The sequence below is a fragment of the Gallus gallus genome, chromosome 5 (assembly GCF_016699485.2).
Source record: "Gallus gallus isolate bGalGal1 chromosome 5, bGalGal1.mat.broiler.GRCg7b, whole genome shotgun sequence".
NCBI lineage: Eukaryota > Metazoa > Chordata > Aves > Galliformes > Phasianidae > Gallus > Gallus gallus.
In genome coordinates, this window is record NC_052536.1 from 24,379,025 (window position 1) to 24,402,320 (window position 23,296).

A 23,296-nucleotide genomic window follows, 5' to 3' on the forward strand; every position below is an offset into this window, starting at 1 on the left:
CATCTTGGCCAGATGTAGGATGCATCACATTTGAGGTACTCCATATTATTACTAGTACAAGGTAGAAAACATCATAATCAAATCAGAAAAAAAAATGTTAAGAACTTGTATAATAAGGGTTAAAAGGCAGGTTTAGTAAATTCTTCAGAATAGGTCAGGATCCCACGTGTTTCCTAGACTGGCTACCATCAGTGCAGTAGATGCTGGACCTTAGTGAAAATCAGTTCTACCAGAAATCACTGGTCTCTTGCCACTGAGGGGATCAAAAGAAACTGGTCATATTTCTCAACATGGATACAACCAAAAAAAATTGCAAACACACTGTCGGTCTGACTAGGAGGCTCCATGACGTGCGAACATGCCAGTGAGCATCTGAAATTTGAATACAAGCCCTACTGAAGGTCAAAAAACATGACAAAGTTCCATTGCTAACATCTGTTTTTTCATCTTTTTCAACTCTTACCATGTACCAGACTAAAGAAAACAACAAAAAAAAGCACAGCTTACGGAAGAAACTCTGGATTAAAAGCAAGATCCAGCAGGATCTCATAAGCCAGATGCTCACTCCCTGGCAACAGACGGCTCAGCAATGCCATGGCAACACAGTGATGGAGCGAGGCATGACGGCTGTAATCCGGACAAGTGCCTGCCTGCACAGGAAAGAAACAGATAAAACCACTGTTGGTCAAAAAGGCCATAGGCAGGGATTGTGGGGGGGAGGCAGCTGAGGAAGAGATCTCGCCGGAAAGTGAGAGGCTCAAGAGGACTGCAAGAACTGTCAGCATTCACATGGACATCTTTCAGGAATGTTGCTAGAAAAGTTGTTCTCACTCTAGCCCAAAGACAGGAAAAAATACAATTTTTCCATCTAAAGTATTCTGGATCTAAATCCCCACATCAGTAACTATAAAGATATTACTTGCTCATGGGGCAGAACAGTCAAGACAGCAGAAGACCAAACCTAGATCAGCTATGTGGAAAGATCAGCTGCCACAGTTAGAGAAACTAAAGTGAAGTCAACTCCAGGAGTGAAAGAAATCAAAGAACCAACAAGGATACCATTTTCCTAGCCAGTACTAAAGCGAAGTACTGCAGATGATATTCATGGCGCAGCATCCACGCAGATGCAGGAGTCACAGAGGGGGGTGCAGTCTGCCAGCTTTGATGCAGATAATCCTTCAGGCCTTCAATGCTCAGCACAGAGCTGTACTATAAAGGAAACAGAAATGGAGACAAATATTACTAACACAGTCTGTGCTTGGAGGAAAGTAAAACAGTCCTCTCTGAAGTCTACCATCCCCTGCTTTCCCCTTAAGAACTCCTGTTGGCTGCTGCAAGATTTTCAGAAATGGCCTGAGAAATATCTGTCCTTCTGCTACTGTACTCACACCTGTGTTCAACAACAGAAGAAACATTTTCAGCCAGTGGAGCACTCATTCTTTCATTTAGTTTGATCTCATTTTTCTTTGTTATATATCCTTCAACCATCCCTCTTTCACTGTCTGACACTTTAGTTTAGCCAAACAGTAGTTTAACTGTTCTCAATGTTCTTTATAACTCCACCCTTTAAGCCTCATCATCATTTGGCATCAGATCAATAATCCAAGCTTCCTCACATGAACTGGATATTTTGAATTCAAAGACTCGCCTGTTATGAAAATGGGGGTATTTCTCTCCAAAGTACTTTGATATTTTTAAATTAAAAACAGCAGTTCTACTTTAATAGTCCTGCTAACATCATTCTTAAACCTGGGATGATACAAGCACTGATCTCCTTCCCAAGCATGCTATCATTCCCACAGAACTCATAGTGAAAAAGTATATTCTCACCTTGCTGATTAGTCCTTTGTGAATATGGGTGATGCTATCGATGAGAAATAGGAGGGCAGTGAGGAAAGGGAAAGGTGACTTGGAGCCAACTAGGCTCAGAGGAGGTTTGCCTCCAGTACAACTCAAAGATACAATGCTGAAGACAGATTCAGGTGCTGGGGAACAGGACAGAGGGTTGCAAAGAGCAGAACATGGCCTGTGTGAACAGAGAATGAAAGAAATCAGGCCAAAAGCATTCATATTACTGAACATTTATTCTGTAGGAATGTTACTGTCCAAACCATGCCACACATTACAGCAAAACAAAAGCCACAACAATTGTGAAAGAGAAAGGAAAAAAAGACCAACTGTTGATACTGCTTTGTAAGTAAGGACTGTCATAGAAGCTAATGCCAGTGAGCTGTCACAGATTCTAGCCTTCAGCTATATTGCTCATGATGTGCAGAAATATTGATGCAATGATGCACCTCTAATGTCAAACATTTGAAAGCTTTGGAACTTGATAAAAAAACCACACATTTTTGCACATGCTTATGTAATCCAGGCTAATAAAGCTGCCCACATAGTTTGGACGTTTAAAAAATAATCAGACAGGCAGAGCCAAAAAGCCAGCTTATATCTAAAACTGCCACTGCAAAAATGCTGCCTTGTGCATCAGAAATTTTGGTGTTAGAAGCTTCAGAACTCAGTTCTCAGCCATAAGAGAACATGGGCCAGATTGGTGAGCGTTCAAATACCATTTCAAATCAAAAATTTCCAGTGTCCCTTACATAAGACGTTCTTAGAAGAAAGTGGATGTTTCCCTCACTGCAAGTCAAACTTTTCAGTTTACTCCTCTCCAGAGGACTGATTGCAGGGTGGCAGTGAGGCTCCCTCTACAGCAGAAAGAGGGAACATCCACAGTGCTGAACAGTGCCCAGAGCCTGAGACAAATTTATGTCATCCAAATGTCTGAAGGGACAATTTGGTATCCAGCCTTTCACTCTCCTGCAGGGGCTTTCAAGGCCTTTGTGGAGCTCTGCAGGAACTTATATTATTTTATAAAAGTAGTTCATACACAGCATGTGAATGGTACATGCACTCCCACTGATGTAAGGACTCAAATTGACATTACTTTGTTCATGTTTTTAAACCAGGGAAACTAAAAAATAATCAAAGCCAAGAGTGAACAAAATCTATTTGAAATTGATATAAAACACAGCTACATAGAGGGGTAGAGAGGCAGGCACTGCAGCAGTATCAGTAGGCAAGGAGGAACTAGAGAACCTCTGCAGTAGATTGTGTTGTGAGAGGAGAAAGGACAAAGAAGAGGTGTAGACAGAGCCTTACAGCACTGTAATTCATCCAGCTTTCAGTATCGCACATATGAAGTACATATGTAAAGCGTAAATAAAATGGGAAGGGAGAAAATCATCTAAACCATAACTGTACTTTTTGATGTATTCTATGCCAACATTAGAAAATTTCTTTGCTGTGAGTGGATTCCCAGCCCCTGGAACCACCATGCTTTGTGCCCTCCTAACCAAGCAGTATAGTATAGAAACGAAGCAATGAAATAATTTTACCTGAGCAAATCCCACATGCTGTGCATGGCTGGCTGGCTGAGCAGGGGCTGCAGCACCTCAGATGTCAAACGTTCCAATTCCTCTAAGAAGTCAACTGGATTGACTGATGGCTGCATAGAACAAGGGAAAACAGAGGAATGCAAAAATACATACTGATTTAGTTACGTTCTCTTTTGATGTCGTTTTGACACACCGCATCATCTACATATCACTACTGCTATATGTTAGAGCTAGCTTAACTGCTGAGAGCATGGAAGCTGAGAGCTGGCACCTCAAGGTGTCCTCATACTCAAGTATTAGAATGCATCAGAGAGAACTCTTATTTGGTTGGAAGTAAAGTATGTGATCTTCGGGAGCAAAATTCCCTAAATGTAAGCTTGCTATATGTGGTTGACACCCCCACTTCTTAACATTCTACCTATATGCTGATCTTGTCATTTAACTTGAAAACACAAAGGTGATCAGAACTACATTGAGAAAGCAGACTGGTATCACGAGGGTCGCAGGAAAAAAATAAAAGTAATAATATTCAGCTGTATAGAGTGCAATTGACCTACCCATCAAGACAAGGCTGTGGATGAACACTGCACAGGAGAGGATCTGTAGCTTTTAAGAGAACCATCCAAATTCTTCTGACCCTACTAAGCAATATTCCAGATTGAACAAACGGGCTGGCACTTTTTTTTTTTTCCACTATACTTTGCCTTTGTTAGAGAAATACTCATTGCTGTAACAAAACCTGGTTTTTCCCCAGGTGAAAGCTGTCTCCAGAAATCAGTCAGCAAAATCTACATGTTACCCTTAAGTCTTAGCAGTCTAGGAAAACTATGGAAACTAGGAAAACTAAAATTCATATGGCACAGTTCAAGGACCTAAGAAATTAGTCAGCTGCTTTTCTGGAATATCTACAGAGGGTAAAAAGGAATACTGATCTCTTTAAATGGTCTTCCTGGGTCTCTAAAGATCAGGACCTAATGATAGGAGGTCAAGGGAGCTAACTACCTCTGGGGAACTGAAGATATCTTTGAAAGACATGGGCAGTTTTCACCCTAGCCAAGGCAAACAAATTCATTTGTTTCAGGCAAATTTCAGAGGAGTTAGAGAGGTCTAAATAAATATAGGCATTAAATTATCCCCACATCTTAAAGATAACTCTCCGAGGTCAGAACTTGGGCACATCAGCTGGGCAGTAAAGAGGAATCCTGCACTTATCTTTAGAAGGTGAATCTTTAAAGTAGCAATAGTATAAGACACTGTTTTTTTTTTTTTTTTTCCAACAGCATGACACTGATATGCCACCCTCAGAAAACTCTGTTAAAAAGATGGTTACATACTGCAACAGTGACCGGGCTACAGAATTTGACTTCCAGTGTTGGTGGGGCAGTAAATAAACTCATCTTTATTGCCTCCTGTCCGAAGTTCATACAGTATGACCCTCAGTGTTCAATCTTCCTACAAGGTTATTGCAGTAACTGTCCACATGCAGGATCTCAGACCAACACAAATGCAAAAATGTGCAACTTAATTTAGCCCACAAGGAGGAAGGACTGCCAAACTGAATTAGGTCATATTTACTGCATGCTGGGTATCTCTGCAGTAAATCAAATGAGTCATTGCACTACCACACTCCTTGATTGAGACTCTGAGCCCAGAAGAAAAAATGAAGACAGTGACATTTGGCATTGCCAGTGTGAAGGATCAGCACCCAACCTAGGTAACAGGCGTGGCAAACAACATCTAGTCCTCATCTGTGTTCTTCGAAGCCTTCCTTTCTCTTTTTCCAGGTTTTCAGTGGTAACACAGAAGCTGATACTGGTGACACAAAAAGACAACCTATGTTTTTCTGTCCTTACCTGTTGACTGCAAGCACTGTAATAAACTCCCAGGTAGATCATGTAAGTTGTGGTCAAAGGCTGAAGAATTTGCCAAGTTTCTGTCCAAGATATCACCTGCAGGAATTTTTTCATGCTGGTCTCCAAAAAGGGCTGTAAGCCTGACACTTGATTCCATGTTATGGGAGGAGGTGGAATCTGTTCACCGTCTTCACAGCTATTGTTGAAACACAACAGAAGAATGACACAGGATGGTGAGGATGCCTTGAAAACAATTCTCTCTAAAATATCATTTTAATAGCAAGATTTCCAGTTATGTGTAGCATGGAAGACGGATGACTAATGACAGCCACTAGGGGAAAAACAACTTCGCACATTCCCACAGACTAGAACAAATCATTTTAGACAGAAAAATCAAAGGAGAAACTCTGTGTGAAAGCTAAAGTTTCTTCACCTGCATCACTCTCTCCTTAGCTAAGCTTTGGTTTTACTGAATGTTACCCCATTATCCAGCTTTGACTAAATTAGTCCGGAGTTTCTTGTTTGTTTGTTTGTTTCCCACCAAAAAACATACTCGTGTTTTCAGCAACTTCCACTGCTTTGACATCCAATGAAACCAGCAAACCCACCACCCACTTTTCTTAATCCTGATCCACCTTGTTCTTCACAGAGTTTCTTTCCTCCAGACCGCAGAGAGATCATTTTCTTTTTCCCCTGAAGGAAAAGTCAAAGGAGTTTTCTAATTCATTCTGGCAGGAACGCATTGCTAAATGCAGATTCTTACCCCTCCTCCTTATCAGGTTAGCAGGCATACAGCTATCTACCAGCCTTCAATTTACCTCTTCTGTCCTCATGTCAAAAGCAACACATCCCACCATGCAGGGATTCACATGTGGGACAGTACACCATATGAAGTGAAGGAATAGAGAAGGGTAAAGCCAGGTCTCCTAACTGAAGAGACGAGAATATAAGACAACTGCTCAGATGTACAAAACAGGAGACAGAAGGCCTACCTGCTTAGCTTGGCATGCAGCTCCACTGCGTAGCCTGCAGTTTGTGTCACATGTACCAGCAGAGTAACCACTGCTGCAGCTCTCTGGACAGATAACTCAAACATGGGGTTCTTCTCATGGCTAGTGCTGAGCAACTCAGGCAGGGACTGCAGAATCCTCACCAGCACAGGATAGAGATCCCTATAGTTTACAATACAAAACATATGAGGTTGGAAGTAGTCCAACACCCTACTCAAGCTTAGTCAGCTAAAGCAAGCTTGCCTAGGAACATGTGTAGTTAGATTTTGAATGTCTTCAAGGATGCACAGCCCAGTCTTTCTGAAAAATCGGTTTCAGTGTGACTATCTCCACAGTAAAGTTTTTCCTTATACTTAAGAGAAATTTCCCCCACTTCAATTTGTACCCATCGCTCCTTGTACTTTCCCTGCTATCACTTGGAGGACCTGGCCACTTTTTTTCTGAACACCATCCCATTACACATTGCTAAGATGAGATGAGAAATATCAACATCCCCAAAACAAAACAAGCAACAGACATGGAAAAAATGACAAAGAATTCTATCATTCCCAACTCAACTGAATGGAACATACCCTGCTTCCAAACATTCCAACCGACTCTTGAAAAAACACCAAATATTTATTTTCTTTTTTCCTCTAGTTTTCAAATGCTCAGAGTATACATAGTTAAAACAACGCAAATTTAAGCAATGTTCTACTGCTTCTCTTTCCTCAGTATTATCTACAATGTTACAAAATGATATACTGAGTTTTACTTTATTAACCAATACACTGTTGTACTCAAAATGCTGCTGCAATGAGAACTTCTAACAATTACTACTGGCCCCTCTTCCACTCCTCTTCAGGGGAACTCCACAGCTATCTCCATGCTTTCAAAGAAGACTCAATGCTTAAGGAAGGTCAGATTTATTCCAGAGCAGACCTTGAAATTCAAGTACAAGAACTTGAATTTTGTACTGAGCTGAGAGTCGATGCAGAGCTTGTCTGCATTAGTCTCCCTCAATTTTCATGCATGCTGGGGACTGCTGCCTTTAGCACATCAGATTCAATCCTAGGTCTGCTGCATTCAGCGTGTCTTGAGGTCACACAAGCACAGCTGATTCAAAAGCCTTCAAGGGGAAAAAATATGTAGTCCTAAAAAGTTTAGGTTTATCCCACAGGACAAAGAAGAAACAACAAATTAAAAGTGATTAAGCACAAGAAATAAAAGAGCCAGAAAAAGAACTCAACACTAACACCTTCAGAAACTGAGCTTTACTGCAGGAGGCCAGAGGAAGGGAGGTAAGACTCCCTGAAGGGAGTAGCAACTGATTCTAAAGATCCCAAATTCACCCCTCTAGAACACGATGTCTCTGTTGTGCCCTCCACCCCCACCATTCCCACTTCTCCAGCTTTGGACTGTACCGGTAGAGGTCACAGGCCTGACCGTAACCAGCAGCCACTGCCCACAGCCGGAAGGCTTCAGTGCTCAGTCTGATGGCCTCTTCCCTTGGCAGAAGCAGATCCTGCGGATCTTCAGCTGTAAATCGAATTAACCGGCTCTTCATTTCAAACTTGTTAAGCTGCAAAACAAATGAAAACAAGTAAACAAAGACCAAAACACAACCAAGGAATAAGAGACTTCACTCACATGCATTACGACACTCGTTAATCTGACACATGAAAAAACCTGCAGATTTTACTGCACTTTATTCTAAACTCTCCTAGCACTGTTCTAACATGAGTGTTATCTAATCCATTCCACACACAGATCAAGTACACTTAAACCACAGAGGTCTGCCTGGCCCCCACACACTCTTGTTTTAGGTACTCTTTGCAGCATTAATTGACTTTTAAGCAAAAATTCCTCTTCTTTAACCAGTCGTAAGTAGAACTCCGGCAGTCAAGATTACACTGAGATTTATCTTATCAAAAACACTGTACACAAAAATCACTGAATGAATTCTTACATTCCTCTTAAGAGGTTACGTTAGATGGCTTTCAGAGGTCATACAACCTGAATCTTTCTATAATTCTGTGTTTGTTTTACAAAAAGGGTACCTCCTGCCTATTAGTTTTAAAAAATATATAGAATTTGTGCTTTGAAAATGTTCTGAGGTTATTTTAGTATTTAATTAAGCCTGACATGACTCATTCGCAGTTCTCTAGAAATAACTTTTATCCTCCCTGACAACTGGGTATTTTTGCTTAACCATAGAAAAGAGCTTCTCCTTCCCTCTCCCACATATACAGAAGCTTATGTGTGCTCTGTCTAAACAAATGCACCGACAATGTCTTCCTCATAACACAAGGACACATTATAGATAATTTGAAATGCAAATGCTTTAGAGCCATCTCATAGGGAAATCACTGCACACCCACAAGAAGCAAAGGAGCTGATGAATCAAACTATGATTTCTGACACCCCTCCTACAGAACAGAGGGCAAAGTTAAATTTACTTCCTGAGGAGGAAGATGGAAGAATTCTGTTTTTAGGTTAAATTCCTACGCTAGTTTGTTTTTTAGTATCTTCCATTCCCATGTTCAAGTGCCTGCAACAAGTCATATGAGAGTAAAACAGAACCAAACCCTGAGCGGTAGGAACCTTGTAAACAACGTTTGCATGCCTGGAATACCTGGACTACTCAAAATCTGAACGACAATGAAATTCAGAGATTTTCTGTTATGTTCCTACCACCACTTATAACTTTAAATATCCCACTATCTATTATCAGCACGTTATTCTATGTATTTTATAGCACAACTTAGTATTCTCCTGCTGATGCTAGCAATTTATTAGATGCTATTAAAAATACTGAACCAAAACACCTCAGAGGTGCACACTGCACTGTAATGGGTGCTGCTCTGAGTTGATGTTATGTATTTATAGCACCAGTGTGATGCCCTATATGAGTGAAGACAATTATCTACTTCTGGACAGGTTTTTCAAATCAAAGATAAGAGGGGCTGGAAGTACTGACAAATAACCTGAGCTGTTAAGGCAAATTCACAGCAGGAAAGTTCAACTAGGGCTGTAAAACACGAAGACACAAATAAGACCTCCAGCTTATGAAGTCCCAAGCTGCCTATCATTGGAGCCACAGGAAAGTACAGAGCAGTACATGCTGATGTGCACTCTAAGCATCTGCTGCTGGCCAGTACCACTGAGCTGTGCTGCGCAATTTTGCATAGCTGCACTACATAGGCCTCCCTCCACCCTGAAAAAAAAAAAAAGGAAAGAAAAGACTGAAATAGCTTCCCTGCTGCTATACAACAGAAAACACATTGTAATATTGTCAACAATTCCTTCAGAACACATACACGCATCTTCTCCACAGGGATTATTTTGGCTTCTTTATTTCAGCTCATACTCTGTCTTCCAAGAGATTTCTGAGGTTTCCCTGCAAATGGCAGCAGATATCTAAAGAGGTAACCTCACAGAGGTTAACCACAGAGACTGTAGTTAAGAGCTACACCGTGCTTGAACCACCAGCAAGTCTAATTGTAGGCTCACAGAGTCACAGAAAAGTTGATGGTCAGAAAGGACCTCTGGAAACTGCAGTTCTCTCTGTTTAGAGCAGGTTGCTCAGAGGTAGGTCCAGTAGGGTTTTGGATTTCTTCACAGATGGGAAGCCTGCAGCCTCCTTGGGCAACCTGTTTGCAAGTTTCACCACTTCGCTTTAGAAGTAAATTTCTATTTTTAACTGTCTTGTATTTCAACTTGTGCTTGCTGCTCTCATCAGCATATCCACTGAAAGGGTAAATTTTGCTGTTTTCTTTACTCCCTCAACAAAACACACATCATCACCAGCTTTTTATTGCCAAGCCTAAACAACTACAGGGAAAGATTGAAAGCTGTATGTCAGATACTTCAATCTCTTACTCATTTAAGTGGCCTTATTGCTTCCTTTTACCTCAGTGTGAGCCTGAAACAGGAACCCTGACCCCATATCTCCTAGTTTCATAAGTATTGGTCAGGTCTGAATCACATTCTTCAGCTTAGTCACCCCCAGTTAATTATCCATCATTAGCATGGAAGCAAGGCACAGAAAACAGTGGTATTTGATAACAGAAAAGCTCTTCTGATAATCACTTACCAGCCTGGCTGTTGCATTTCTGCCTCCAGATGCCAATACTCTGATGAACTTCATAGCAGCAGCACAAGCAACTCCATGGAGACTGGTGAGTAAACATCCTGGTTCAGCCACATGAGGATCCCATCGAGTAGGGAGAAATTCCCTGACAATGGTGTCAATCAGCCGAGGACAGTCAAGCAGCTGCAGAGAAATAGCAGGTACCACAAATAACTGAAAGCATGCAATTCCGGTAGCCATACATATAGAACACCCAAGTTTGTCTCATCTCCTTGTCATAACTTCACCTGCTTCTTTCTTCCCTTTTTCGAATATTTTCCTGCCATTCCTCCTGTACAATAACAGACTTACCTGGATGCATGCTTCAGAGGAGTGCCTTGCTATGTGGGTAAGGATGTGCAGGATATCCAGGACAACTGTTGGAACAGGTCGTACCACCTCAAGGATATACCTCAGCCGGTGCTGAATCCGTGTCTTCAGAAGTCCCTGAAAGGAAAAAAATATTCATTATGTTCTTAACTGCTCTCTGAGAAGCAGTTGTGGGAAGGGAAAAGCAGATACAATTAAATCTTTTACAGATAGAAAGTATTAAAATCACCACTGGGGAAACAAAGAAGTTTCTGTAGATTTTCTAGAACGCTAGCAAACAATCAAAAAGTTGGCCCAACAGAGCAGGAACATCTGAACTTTTGTTCTGTATCAGACCACCAGTGAGTTTTTTGGATAGCTGTGTTCTCCAGAGTTTGAAACTCCAAGTAACACGGAATACCTCTCCTACAAAGAACTATTAAAATGTAATGTGGCTGAAAAGGGTTCTCATGCTTTTTGATTCATTTTGGCTAGCCACCACCTTCATCTAACACAGTACTCTTTCTTTAGTCCTGACGGTGCTTGTCACATTACAGAAAGCTGACAGAAGTGGAGAACAGATATCAGTTTCTATTCTGCAGTAAGAAAAGACAGATGCAGATGGATTAAGTGATTTTGTATTGCTCGAAGAGCAGAAGACCATGATCAGTGACTATGGTAGAAAGCAATCTTAGTGATAGTGTTATGCACTTCTAGTTTTGGGAAAAGACACAAGACTTGAGTTCACAGGACTAATACTTTTCAAAGTTGCAGCCAGGCGAATCTGAAGCAATATGTTTGGCTGGATTCAGCTGGATTGGATTGGATTCACAACCAATTAGCAGCTGTGAAATGGAATTTATTTCACAACAGCTGGAACAACGGAGAATTTTACGCCAAATCTCTTCTGAGTTCAGACCACATAACTGTTTCCAGAGTGACGAACTGACCTCGCCTCTATATCTCTTTTGTTAAGCCTTTTAAACAGCATAACCTATTAGGACAAATCTGAAATCACAAAGTCACTAACTGAAACCAGATATCTAAGTACAGTAATTCATTTGCCCAGTGAAGTTTATAACCATTTGCTATTTGAATACATAGACTAAGCGATGTGACCACAGACCTCAATAACAGCAGCATGCAAGAGCTTCATTGGCTCCAGCACGGTTGAGTTTGAGATGGCAAAGATTACTGTTGTTAGATCTCATATTTAACCTAAATTTCACATCCCTGGCAAATGTGAAATTCATTCTGACAGATGCAACACGAAGAGTGATATTAGGGAAATGCTAAGTAGTCACTGCATCAAATGCAAAGAGAACGTCATTGTACCAGTCTAATTCAGAACTATGCAGCTGTAATTCTCTTGCTTAACTTTACAATGGTGCACACAGACACTTTAATAGTCCCTAGAATTGTTTCACTTCTAGCTCAAGTAAGTGAACATGAAAATCATGTCTGTATTCGATCTTTCAACAAATCATGTCATCAGCATGCTTCTTGCCAATTTCCCCAGAGGAAGTTAGAGATACTTAATGATGAAATTACACTGGTCAAGTGTCAACATTTTTAGAGGTTAATAAAATTATACTGCTGATAACGTATGACAGAAACATAACATCCAACAGCCAAGGAGATGTTCTAACTTTTGTTCATAGCACTACTAACACACACAGAAGAGTACACATTTCAACAGCACACACAGCTGCTGCACAGTCTATTTTTTCCAGAAAGATTTCAGGCCAAGCTCTGTGCTTACCTTTACAGCGTCATAACGGGCTACATCTGCATCTGGCTTGTTTTCATCCGTCTGTTTTTTATTCTGAGACTTCTCTGCTCCAGTTAATTCTTCTTCTTCTTCTTCTTCTTCCTCTTCTTCTTCCTCATTGTTGGGGACAAATGGGAATGCAGCCATCCCTTGGTACCATGAGAAAGTCCAATCAAGATATTTCTATGAGGAGAGTAAAAGCACACAAAGTTCTCACACACAGAGATAACAAAAGACAAAAAAAAATATTCAAGAACACTTAATTACAGGATGCTTTACAGATTCCCACCTAACTCAGGAAAATAGGAACACAATAAAGGATACACTAAACAATTACAAGTTGGATGAAATGCTTTTTCAGAGAAGTGACTTTAATCTATGACCCACAGACACTTGGGAAATCATGAAAAGCAATTACTGTGACGTGAATTAAATTCGCTAGACAAGGAACAGAAATGCAGCTTAATTGAAAAATGTTTAAGATAAAAATAAATAACCACCAAGGGCTCTAGAAGTTAAACTGGATTTTGACATTTATTAGCTCTATTCCCATTTCTGCATCTGCATGGTAGGCGTTTGGAGATCTAACCACTCTTTTCTAGCACCATTTTCTTTGCAGCTTAGCACAGGAGTAGCTCTCATAAAAGGAACTTGAAACACAGGCCATAGTCTGCTTTGCCCATAATAGCCTGTTTCTGTTCAACCAGGAAGACTCTTTAACCTTGCTGTTCAGTGTCAAGTATCTCTGAACATCCAAAAGAAGTTTCAGCCTTCTAACAGGAGAAAAAGCATCAAGGAGAAAATAGACTTGTAGGAATGGAAAAATAGGTATAGAGTAGTGAAAGAAAAGTATGTGAGATCAACAGATGATGGACAACGATGGAGAGAGAACAGTACTACTGCGAGGCCTGACAAAAAGCAGGGAAAATACTTAGTCACTCATTTGTTCAGAAGCAGGAAAACTATACAGAAAAAAGCCAACAACAGAAGAGGTCGTATTAAAAATGAAATGTGTAAATCATATGCATACACTGGAAGTAACATGCTCTAGATTTTAAAGGTGTCAAGATGGAAGAGAACTCCCACAACAGCCTGCACTGAATTAATCATAGGTAGAGCTAATTTAAAGAGGAGAAAAGAGGACTGAATCTCTCAAATTCAGATACAGTCCTTTGTCTGTCCCAAAGCACAGAAATAACATTCTACTGACCACTAAGCTAACCCACCCAGCAAGACTTTTTTAGAAGTTACTTACCTGGTCTTTTCATTCTGATTTGGTAAATGATTCGGAATGAAACCAAAGCAGGGGACATAACAATTGTCTCACCTCATCATCAGATGACACCAGCAGAGCTCGGAGAGCACCAACAGATGCTGCCATGACATTATCCACAGCATCATCCAGAGAGAAGCGCAGCAAGAAGAGAAATCCAGCATCGAGAAGCAGACGCAGAACACTGCCCTTCAAGGAGGAAGCAAACTCTCCAGCCCTGGCCTGAAAAATATACCATACAGAGATAATGTTAAAGCTGTCTCACCTCAACCGTGTACAATTCAACATTCTGCATGCTTGCCTCTTCCCAGTTTTATTGTAAAGCAGCTACACTGTGCAGTCAGCACAACAAACTGCTCTGCTTGGTATTCTCCAAGGAAAGTGCAGAATTATCTACAGGGACAAAAAGTTTTGTTTCGTTCAGTCCAAAGTAGTGATACAAAAGGGCAGAAGGAATGCTTAAGACTTAAAGATCCTCAGAGATCTACAGTGCTAGCAATGCAGGAAAATTCACCTAAAAACCATAAAATTGGGCACCTGAGTCACCTTTTGACCCTCTGCTGTTTACACTAATTAGGAGTCTTCCATGCTACCTAACTTTAGGACATCACAAACTGATGCAGATTTGCCAAATTCCAGCACTGCCTCATACAGTAGGTAACAAATTGGTAAGAGCTCATAAACATAAATGACAGAATTGGTAGCCTTTCTAGGGAACATTACCTATTGATGAAAGGCTCCTGTTTCTGCATTACATGCTCTCTCTTCCTCTCTGCGTTGGTGGAGGGAAGGTCACATACCCCCAAGTGCAATTACAACGTGCAGACTGGAATCTGCCAGGATGTCCGCCCTGCTTTGTATGCTACAAACATCTCTCCCCACTTAAAATTCTATGACTCAAGGGCCAGTCCAAGAAAAAAAGAAAAGTTCTAAGAGAATGCACATTCTGCACATTCCTATGATATTTCTGTAACTTCGTGGTACATTTCCTATTTGGTTTAGAGGACAAGAAATTCTTTTCTGCTTAGATCAATACTGGGACACCGTCTCTCAGCAGTGTACAACTATTTCATAATGATGTTTCTGCTGCTTTAGGCAAGTCAGTTGTTTCCCACAGAAGAGGTTTTAAGAAAGTTGTTTTGTATTTTCTCTTCTCTTTATTCTCTAGAGAGACACAATTCCAGTTCTTTGATGCAGAAAAGCTTTCTTTCTTATCTCTGGATCCTTCTTATGACTTCATCCTGTTCTGCCCCATCTTTCTTCTCAAAACCATGCTGCTACTTCATCTCAGCCTCCACTGCTGCTGGAGGGAAGGTTAGCACTTCCCCCAAGAGTCAGGTGGGAAAGTGCGTGGAAGTAAATATTCATACTGCTTTATGCCCTTCACTGTAAGATTAGGCTGGCTCATTCTCACCACCTACAGAACAAGCACATCATGTAGCTGGCTCAGGCAACAAGAACTAAAGGGTCACTGCGAATGGGAGTTTTTGTCACAGAAGTAACACTGTAAAAATATCTCACGTCCAAAGAATCAGTGGAACATAAATTGCAGCACTGCTGTTGAGCAACATTTGAAAGCTGCAAAGCTTCTTCCTGCAGAGAATCCTGCAATTCAATTTGCTATGTACCAACACTGTAACTTTTTTTAACGGTGAGATCTCTGGTGTAAAAAGAAATACCCTGCCAGTGGTTTTGTTCACCTGTATTAAAACAGAAGACAAACAACTAGCATCAGAGAATCTGGACCCTGATGCAGTGGAAATGTCAACTATGGGGAGGAGTTCCATGGAGGTGACTTACCTTTTGAACAATACGACCCAAGACCTGTAGGGCCAGTGTCCTCTGCTGAATAAGTTGGCTGCGAGACAAATGAAAGAGCTCTTGGAGAGAATAACCAGCCCTCTAAATGGGGGAGGAAAAAAAAAACACAACAACCAACTATAGGTAAAAACAGACCCCTTCAAATAAGATTTGCTGTGAAATAGTGCATAACAGGAGATAAATTGCAACACAGTTTTGTTTGTTTTTCACATCAACTGCAGAAGAGATTGCAATAGATGACGTGATGGGAGAAAGCTGTACTTAAAAAAAGGATATGTGTACTCTTTTCAACACCACAGATCCTTAATGGCATTGAAGAAGAAAAGCATTAACAGAGTTGTCTGAAAACAAACAAAGCAAGTTAATGCATGGAGACTAAACTTCTCTTCAGGAGCTTGTTTCCAAAGGAAACCATCCATCTACACTTTCTTGAGGTTTTTGTCACTAAAACACCTTGACACAAAAGGAATCTGACAAAATAAACACAGAAAATAGAAATGGGTGTGCTCTTTCCTTTCTACTTCATTACACCTACCTCTGCTTCTTCTCCATGGTGATGCAGACCTAGATGAGTAGGCAAATCAGCGTCTGCAGGAATCAAGTCTCCCTTTAAACTGAATCGAGCTTGCATTCCCTAACATAAAGAAAGAGGTAGAGGGAGAGAAAGATTATTTTCATTGCCTTACACTCTACTCACCACACAAAATTCCATTTCTGAGGTGTCACCTAGCAGCTGATTTAAGAAACTCCCCAGATCAGATCTCAAATTCTTAAAAAAAAAAAAGTTTATTCCACTTTCTTTTCTTAGCTTTTGGACCTGTTTCACCACAGGTCATCTATGAGTTATCAGACTCTCACTTCATAGCTCTCTTAAACACTATAAACTAAAGTGATCACCTATAATCCCACCCTGTGGAGAACACTGGGCCACCTCTCAGCCTTACAAAATCTCGCAGATTGAGTAATCGGGATTATTTAAGAAAACTTCACAATTGTTACTGGTGAGAAACATGAACCAGACACTTCACAAACAAGAAGAAAAATCAGTTTCTGCTTTTAAACCTTTTTAGTTTTCTTCTGCCGGGGCGGAGGCAAATCTTTCATCCACTCCAGCTTCTCAAACTCCACATTGTCCATGTGAATCCATTCTTTCCTTGGCTTCACAGGCAGATCATCATCTTTGGGAGAGAAAATGACAGCCTTACCTTCCAAAGCAAAGATGAAGAAAATCCTATTCCCTTTTTGCCAACCCACTTGGCTTAAAGACTACATCAAATATAGGATCCATGTAAAATAAGGAGAAAACAATTTTCAAATGAACTGCTGACTGATGCATAAACATCAAAGACTTACAGCTATTTTCATCCTTCATGAGAGCTAGAAGAGAAATTATGCTGCACTGTAACAAAATCCACAGACAATGCTAATTAGGGTGAAACTGAATTAAAGTCAGGACACAAATAAGGCCAAACGATCAGAATCAGGGCAGAAAATAATATCAGCCCCACTTTTGCAAAATAAATGAGTATCATTCAAGAAAGGGAGCATTAGGGGAGTCAAGAACAGTAGTAATGCAAAGACAACTGAATGAATTACTGGCCTAGAATGAAGGATGTTTTTAAAGAAGCCAGGACAATGTCAGCCTAGGTACACTGAAGGGAGCGCACCAGTGCTACCACTCATGCTTCCATGGCACTTCCAGTACTACTCTCCATTCTGTGTCTCCCTCTAAAGACCTGAGGAAATCAACTTGGGAGGAAAAAAAAAAAAAAAATCATAAGAGGCAAACTGCCACAGCTTGCCTGAGAAACAGCTCAGTGGGAAAATGGGGCAGTTGAACAAGCATTTCAGAGGTGAAGGCACTACAAGAACCACAGAATCATAGAATCACCAAGGTTGGAAAAGACCCACAGGATCACCCAAGTCCAACCATTCACCCATCACCAACGGTTCTCACTAAACCATGTCCCTCAACACAACATCCAAATGTTCCTTGAACACCTCCAGGATGGGTGACTCCACCACCTCCGTGGGCAGCCCATTCCGGTGCCTGACCACCATTTCAGAAAAGTAGTATTTCCTAACATCCAGCCTGAACCTCCCCTGGCACAGCTTGAAGCCATTCCCTCTAGTCCTATCACTAGTCACGTGAGAGAAGAGGCCGACCCCCAGCTCACTACAACCTCCCTTTATAGAAGAAAGAAGAAATGACTGATTTAACTTGTTAAAGAGTTTTGACCAGAACAATTTGAGAAACAATACATTTATGCTTCACAACACAAGAATTGCCCTAAGATCAGCATATGGAAAAATATCACAAGTGAATGGGCAGGAGAGATTTAACTGGAAATTATCTAAATGCTAGCACAGGTAATGCCTTGCTGGTACAAAACTGTCCTGAGCTGGTGTGAGAAAAGATAACTAAAAAGTCCTTGCCATCTCAAGAGAAATCACACACATTGACAGAAGCAGGCAGACTGAGGGCATGGAAAGCAGGATCATCACTCCTACCGGAAGAAAACAAGACCAGAATTCATTCACGTTGCAGCTGTTAATCCCAATGCTCTTGTCTTCCCTTGCAAAGAACAGAGTGTCCCACTGAGATGCTCTTCTTTCATCAGAAATTTCCCTGCTGATAACCGGCCTGAAACCCAACCTTCTACTTTCCTCCAATTAGCAGATAAACTTTCAGAAAGGGCACTCATCATTTCTAGGATGTAGCTTCACCCTTATGATCAATGTGGTAGTGAGTCAGGCAAGGAACCAAGCACACAGTTGTCTTCCCTAGCCAGAAAGCTGTTGCACAGAATTTCAGCCAAAGGCTCAATACACAGTTTAATTGAAAGAAAAAAGCATCTGACATGTGAGAAAGTGGTATGTCTGTAGGTGGTGGATGCAAAACCAGAAGAAATAAAAATCAACAGAAAAAAAAAAAAGAGAGATCTATTGACATTTGTAATTCAACAAATTGTTTTTTCCTTCTCCATTAATCACTAAACTGGATAATCATTCTATGAATAGGATTACGCACATTATCATCAGCCTGTAGCATTATGATCCTGTCAACAAGAAAAGACAGATATATACTCCAAAGCATCAGCAGATTGCTCAGTTACTGAGAAAACCATTCACAGCAACAGAAGCTGGCAATTCGAACGCAAAATCTGTACTGAACTTTTTCAGAGTTGCATTATATTAAAGACTACCAACCAACTGCTTCCTTTTCTTATTTGCTTTCCCTTTTGTCTTGGTGCCAGGATTTGTTTTTCTATTTGATAAGATTAGAAGTTGCTATATAAGGGCTTTACTGTCTTTATTAGAGACAGTTGCCTTTTATCTCATTAGAGAGGCAAGTTTGACTTTTGAGCAATCCTGTTCTTTTGTGTCATCATCCTTACCCTTAGGAAATTGTGAATGACTGTTTCTGCCAGATTATTCATATGAGTTCAATTCCGAGCACCAGCAAACACAAAATCCCAACACTACTTTCGAAAGTCAAATTAATATTTTACGTCTCCTGTGGGCCAAGATGGGCTGCAGGCATAAACTCAGGGGCTAGAAAGGCTTCCCTTGGATTCCTAACAGTGTTCTAGATCACTCTTTCCTTGTTATTTCAAATAATTCCAGGAAAACTCCATTTCTTCTTCTGTCTGCAATCTTGTAGGGGCAGTAAAAGATGTTATCAGCACACAACACTTTGTACACTGAGCTTTTCCAAGAGCACTACTACAATTTTGTTCAGTCTCTGCAGCTAAACAGCCCACTCCTATTGCTCCTATGAGTAAAAGAAAGTCACTTAATCTGATACTACTTGCGCACTCAATTGTTCTGGGAAAAGCATTAAGACCTGTTATTTTGATTAATGTGAGTTCATGAAAAACAAAGACCTGGGGAGAAACAGCAAAAGTGAGGTGTTTTCTTGAGTGCGAGGCTAATCATCTTTCCTTCTCCTGCACACGTACACACATACACACACAGATTCATCCCTCTCATCAAGAAAATGGTAAACACTTGTTATCTCTTGCAAACACCAAGCTAAAATCCAAGAGAGATTTGGAGACCTCTTTAATCAGACTGCATGTTGCACTGGGAGACAAAGAATGGATCAGAAAAGAGAATCAAGAGACACAGACAGCCAAAGATTAACATGAAATTGGAAGAAAAGCATGCTAATAAAGGAGAGATGCCTCTTTCACACATGCTATAAACAAAAGTGTTCTGGAAGATGTGAATGGGAACCTAGTATTATCACTAAGAAAAGAAAAAAACACGAAGAAAAAAGCAACAATAAGAGAAATATAAGGGGTAAATGCTTCTTTGGCATGTCATGAAGAACACAAAGATTGCTAGCTGCCTGCAATAAAGCAGCCGCCTTCTCACATAAGCACAGAAACTGCAGATCCAACACAGACAGCAGTAGTGCAGACTTCCTTAGCACAACTGAAGCAAGTCAATACTTACAACTAGTTAATTAAGCAAGAGGTAAAATTCTCCCCATCTTAACCCAGCAAAGCCTCCATGTGTCATTTAGTAAGAAAAATAAGAGATATGAATAACATGTGGAGATTCACAGGCACGCAAACCTCAGTGAATGCAGTTCTGATATCGAAGTGAGCGTACAGACACACTCAGGTCTCTTGCCAGTTTGAAGGCAAAGATAAACATTCCCATCAACAAACTTCCACATCTTCATCCTTTTAGACACATTACCATTCTTCCATCAACAAAATATACAAGGTAAAAGAATCAATAGTAAAATTGAGTATTAGAACATTGTAAAATGCAACAGCTCTGTACAATTCTTCTGAAAGAGGAGAACTCTCTATAAGTTAGCATCTCCTTCCACCCATAGCACACAGAAGAAAGAACCGTAACCTTTGGAAATGTTTGCATGGGCTCTGCAATACAAGCCACAGTGAGGCCATTGGGAGCAGTCTCACATAAAGACAAATGTGCTATGTGAGCTATTTCATTGGCTGTCATCTCCATGCTATCCTGTGAGTGCAACAGCGAGTCTTTTCAGGGAGATCTACCCACCATCTGTTTGTCCCCATCTTGTCCCACATAAAAGAAATTAGTGAGAAGCAAGTGCTGTTTGAATATCACGCTCTCCTATTTCCCTGTTTACATGACTAAACAAGAATGGCAACGACGCTTACTTTTAAAACACATTTTCCTTCCAGTGATCTCAGAACAAGTTTCCAAAATAAAGCAAGACCTCTCACTGCATGGCTCACCACCTCCATTATGTAGTTCATCATCCTTCTAATCTAGAGCTCAGCTAGAAACAACAAGAATGCTCTTCCTCGAACTCAAAAATCTTTAAATATCATGATAAAATTCTGATTCAGATAATAAACAAAGTTCCACAGAACTCTAATCTGGGTTGATGCAAACACTGCAAAAAAAACCTTACATTTATGTTCAGAACATTAACAACATGTACTATGTCTCTTACCTGTGATTTCCATTTTCGTACTTTCATCCCTCCTTACAGATTCTTCCAGACCTGACTCCTGCATGGAAAGTGACATTCCTACAGCACACTGTGGCACAGTCAGAGATTCCACAAACTCCTCCGGTCTGTTCTGTTCCATTTTTATTTCATTTTTCTGGTCTACGTTACCACTGCGTCGTGACTTCAAGAAAGCAACTAAACTGGGATCTGCAAGTATTGACAAAGGGACAGACAGATAAGTCTCAGCCTCAAAATATCTGATACATCTATAGGTCCTGCCATTTATGTTTTAGTCTTTTGAATCCCATTCCACATATCCCTTCTTCTCTGCCAACTGTCACTTGTTTGCAGATGAGGCATTTAAATGTTTTATGGCTTGCTGAGCACAAAAGCTGAGGACAACTGATTGAAAAAAATTTAACATATATCCTTCCCTTCTTAAACTCCAGGTGTTTGCCTCACTACAATCTCTTAAGGATTGAGTAGTATAGACAAGGAACAAAGGTCACAAATCAGTCATAATAAGAAAGCACAAGAACAAGATACTTCTCATACACATGCCATTGTTATAAGCAGTGAAGTTAAATGGTGATATCTTTTTTCACCTTTCTTATCTGCTTCAGAGAATTACCTTTTAGGTCCTCAATACACATACATGTAGCCAGGTATCAGATGTGCAAAGGAACTGTGTGAATGGACCATTTTATTCCACAGCAAAGGTGAGACGAGACAGTTTTCAACTAAGCTCCCTCTCACTGAGGAATAAGTACTCAAATTTCTTCATACTTGATTCTTATTCACAAGCTACAGATATGAGATGGAAGTTTAACTATCTCCATGTGCAATGACTAGTGATCTTAAGCTCCCACCTTTGATCTGTAAATGTGTTGAAACTTCAAGACACCTACACGTTCAGTACGCTTCCATACTTCCAGGAGAATTCACTCTGGGAAGCACGTACCTAGCTGAGCCAGAAGCCTTTCCTGCTCCTTCAGGATCTCTTCCTGGGACATGGACTGCAGCTTCTCTAAATTCTCTTTGTGGATAGCCTGAGCTTCCTGCTCACTCTTTTGGCTTCCAAGACCCTCTCCCGTTATGATACAAGGCCGCTGAGAGGTGAAAATGTCATCAGCTTTATCTGAAAGATCAAGCAAATAAAGCAGTTAGTCATTTAAGCCTCAACAGCATTATGAGCTCATTAAGATTTTGTCACTAGCAAGCCTGCACTAGAAACCTTGGTATCCAAATAAAAAATGGGTAAAGAAGCTTAGTTTATCTGGAAACAAAACTAAGAGATCTGGGCTTTCAGGTTTTCATCACACATATCTTTACTGACAATGCTTCTGTCTTGTTTATTTAGTAGTTGGAGAGGGACGGAGAAGAAAATATTTTGTTTCTTTAAAGCAACGAAAGGTAAATTTGAGCATAATTCATAAATCAGGATATTTTTCTGAGTTAGCTTCCTTCTCTGCCCAAGAAGACCTGAATTGATATCTGCTGAGCAAGAAAGAGAATGAGAAGTACTATGTAACCCAGTTCCCAGTGTGACACAGAATCCGCTCTCAACACAGGCATGTTTTCTCCTAGTAACTTTCTGTATTCACTTTCAAGAGTTAAACATAGCAGAAGCTGCAGAAAGGCAGATATTTCTCCTACTCTGGACAAAATCAAGTCTCCTTTATCACCTGATCTAAATTCTTTTTAAAGGCTCATTTCATTTAACTGTAGCAGCAGGATAACATGCTCCATATAGCAACCTGGATAACCCTTTGTGACCCTAAACCAGCCAATGAAAACATCAAACTCTTGTTCAACCAGCAGTAAGGTCTGATGTCGTTTCCACAGTAGTTGTCTTGCACATTGAACTAAAAGAAATGAGAAGACAGAAAGGTCTGGTAAGAGATACACTAAACTTTTTACCATTCAGCAACTCGCCTGATTGTTACCAGGCACTACAAGAAATATAGCCACCCTTCTTCCGTTGCTTCTAGCAATCCTCTCACAAAAACCCTTCTCCAGCAGTCTTGCAGAGGAAGACACACAATTTGCTGATCCCTCAGTTGTATTAATACATCTACCAGCGTTCTCTGATTTCAAGAGGGTCACAGTCAGAGGACTACTGCTTTCCAAAGGATTTCTCAGACAGAAGTACACATGCACAATTGTAACAGGGTACATAGCAAACACAGTATTGGGCCTGGATGGTGGATTTGTGCACACACAGCACGATTGAGGGCTGTCTTACCAATTCTCTGACAGGGGTTGGGATAAACAGAAACCTTAGCCAAATGGTGA

The 23,296-nt window shown here is 40.6% G+C and overlaps 1 protein-coding gene across 4 annotated transcripts in view; it reads right to left on the minus strand.

The window, feature by feature from the left end:
- The window catches only part of RPAP1 (RNA polymerase II associated protein 1), a 39,125-nt gene that overhangs the window by 7,031 nt on the left and 8,798 nt on the right, over positions 1 to 23,296 (minus strand). For all 4 annotated transcript variants that reach the window (XM_004941626.4, XM_421141.7, XM_015287139.4 and 1 more), the window contains 16 exons: positions 21,963 to 22,139; positions 21,002 to 21,208; positions 16,606 to 16,721; positions 16,079 to 16,177; positions 15,523 to 15,624; positions 13,777 to 13,944; positions 12,441 to 12,632; positions 10,682 to 10,816; positions 10,334 to 10,513; positions 7,662 to 7,819; positions 6,241 to 6,420; positions 5,249 to 5,444; positions 3,396 to 3,505; positions 1,831 to 2,026; positions 1,060 to 1,209; positions 508 to 650 (listed from right to left, as the gene is read on the minus strand). In XM_004941626.4, coding sequence (XP_004941683.2) covers positions 508 to 650; positions 1,060 to 1,209; positions 1,831 to 2,026; positions 3,396 to 3,505; positions 5,249 to 5,444; positions 6,241 to 6,420; positions 7,662 to 7,819; positions 10,334 to 10,513; positions 10,682 to 10,816; positions 12,441 to 12,632; positions 13,777 to 13,944; positions 15,523 to 15,624; positions 16,079 to 16,177; positions 16,606 to 16,721; positions 21,002 to 21,208; positions 21,963 to 22,139 — 2,509 coding nt within the window. The remainder of the gene's footprint in view (positions 1 to 507; positions 651 to 1,059; positions 1,210 to 1,830; positions 2,027 to 3,395; positions 3,506 to 5,248; positions 5,445 to 6,240; positions 6,421 to 7,661; positions 7,820 to 10,333; positions 10,514 to 10,681; positions 10,817 to 12,440; positions 12,633 to 13,776; positions 13,945 to 15,522; positions 15,625 to 16,078; positions 16,178 to 16,605; positions 16,722 to 21,001; positions 21,209 to 21,962; positions 22,140 to 23,296) is intronic.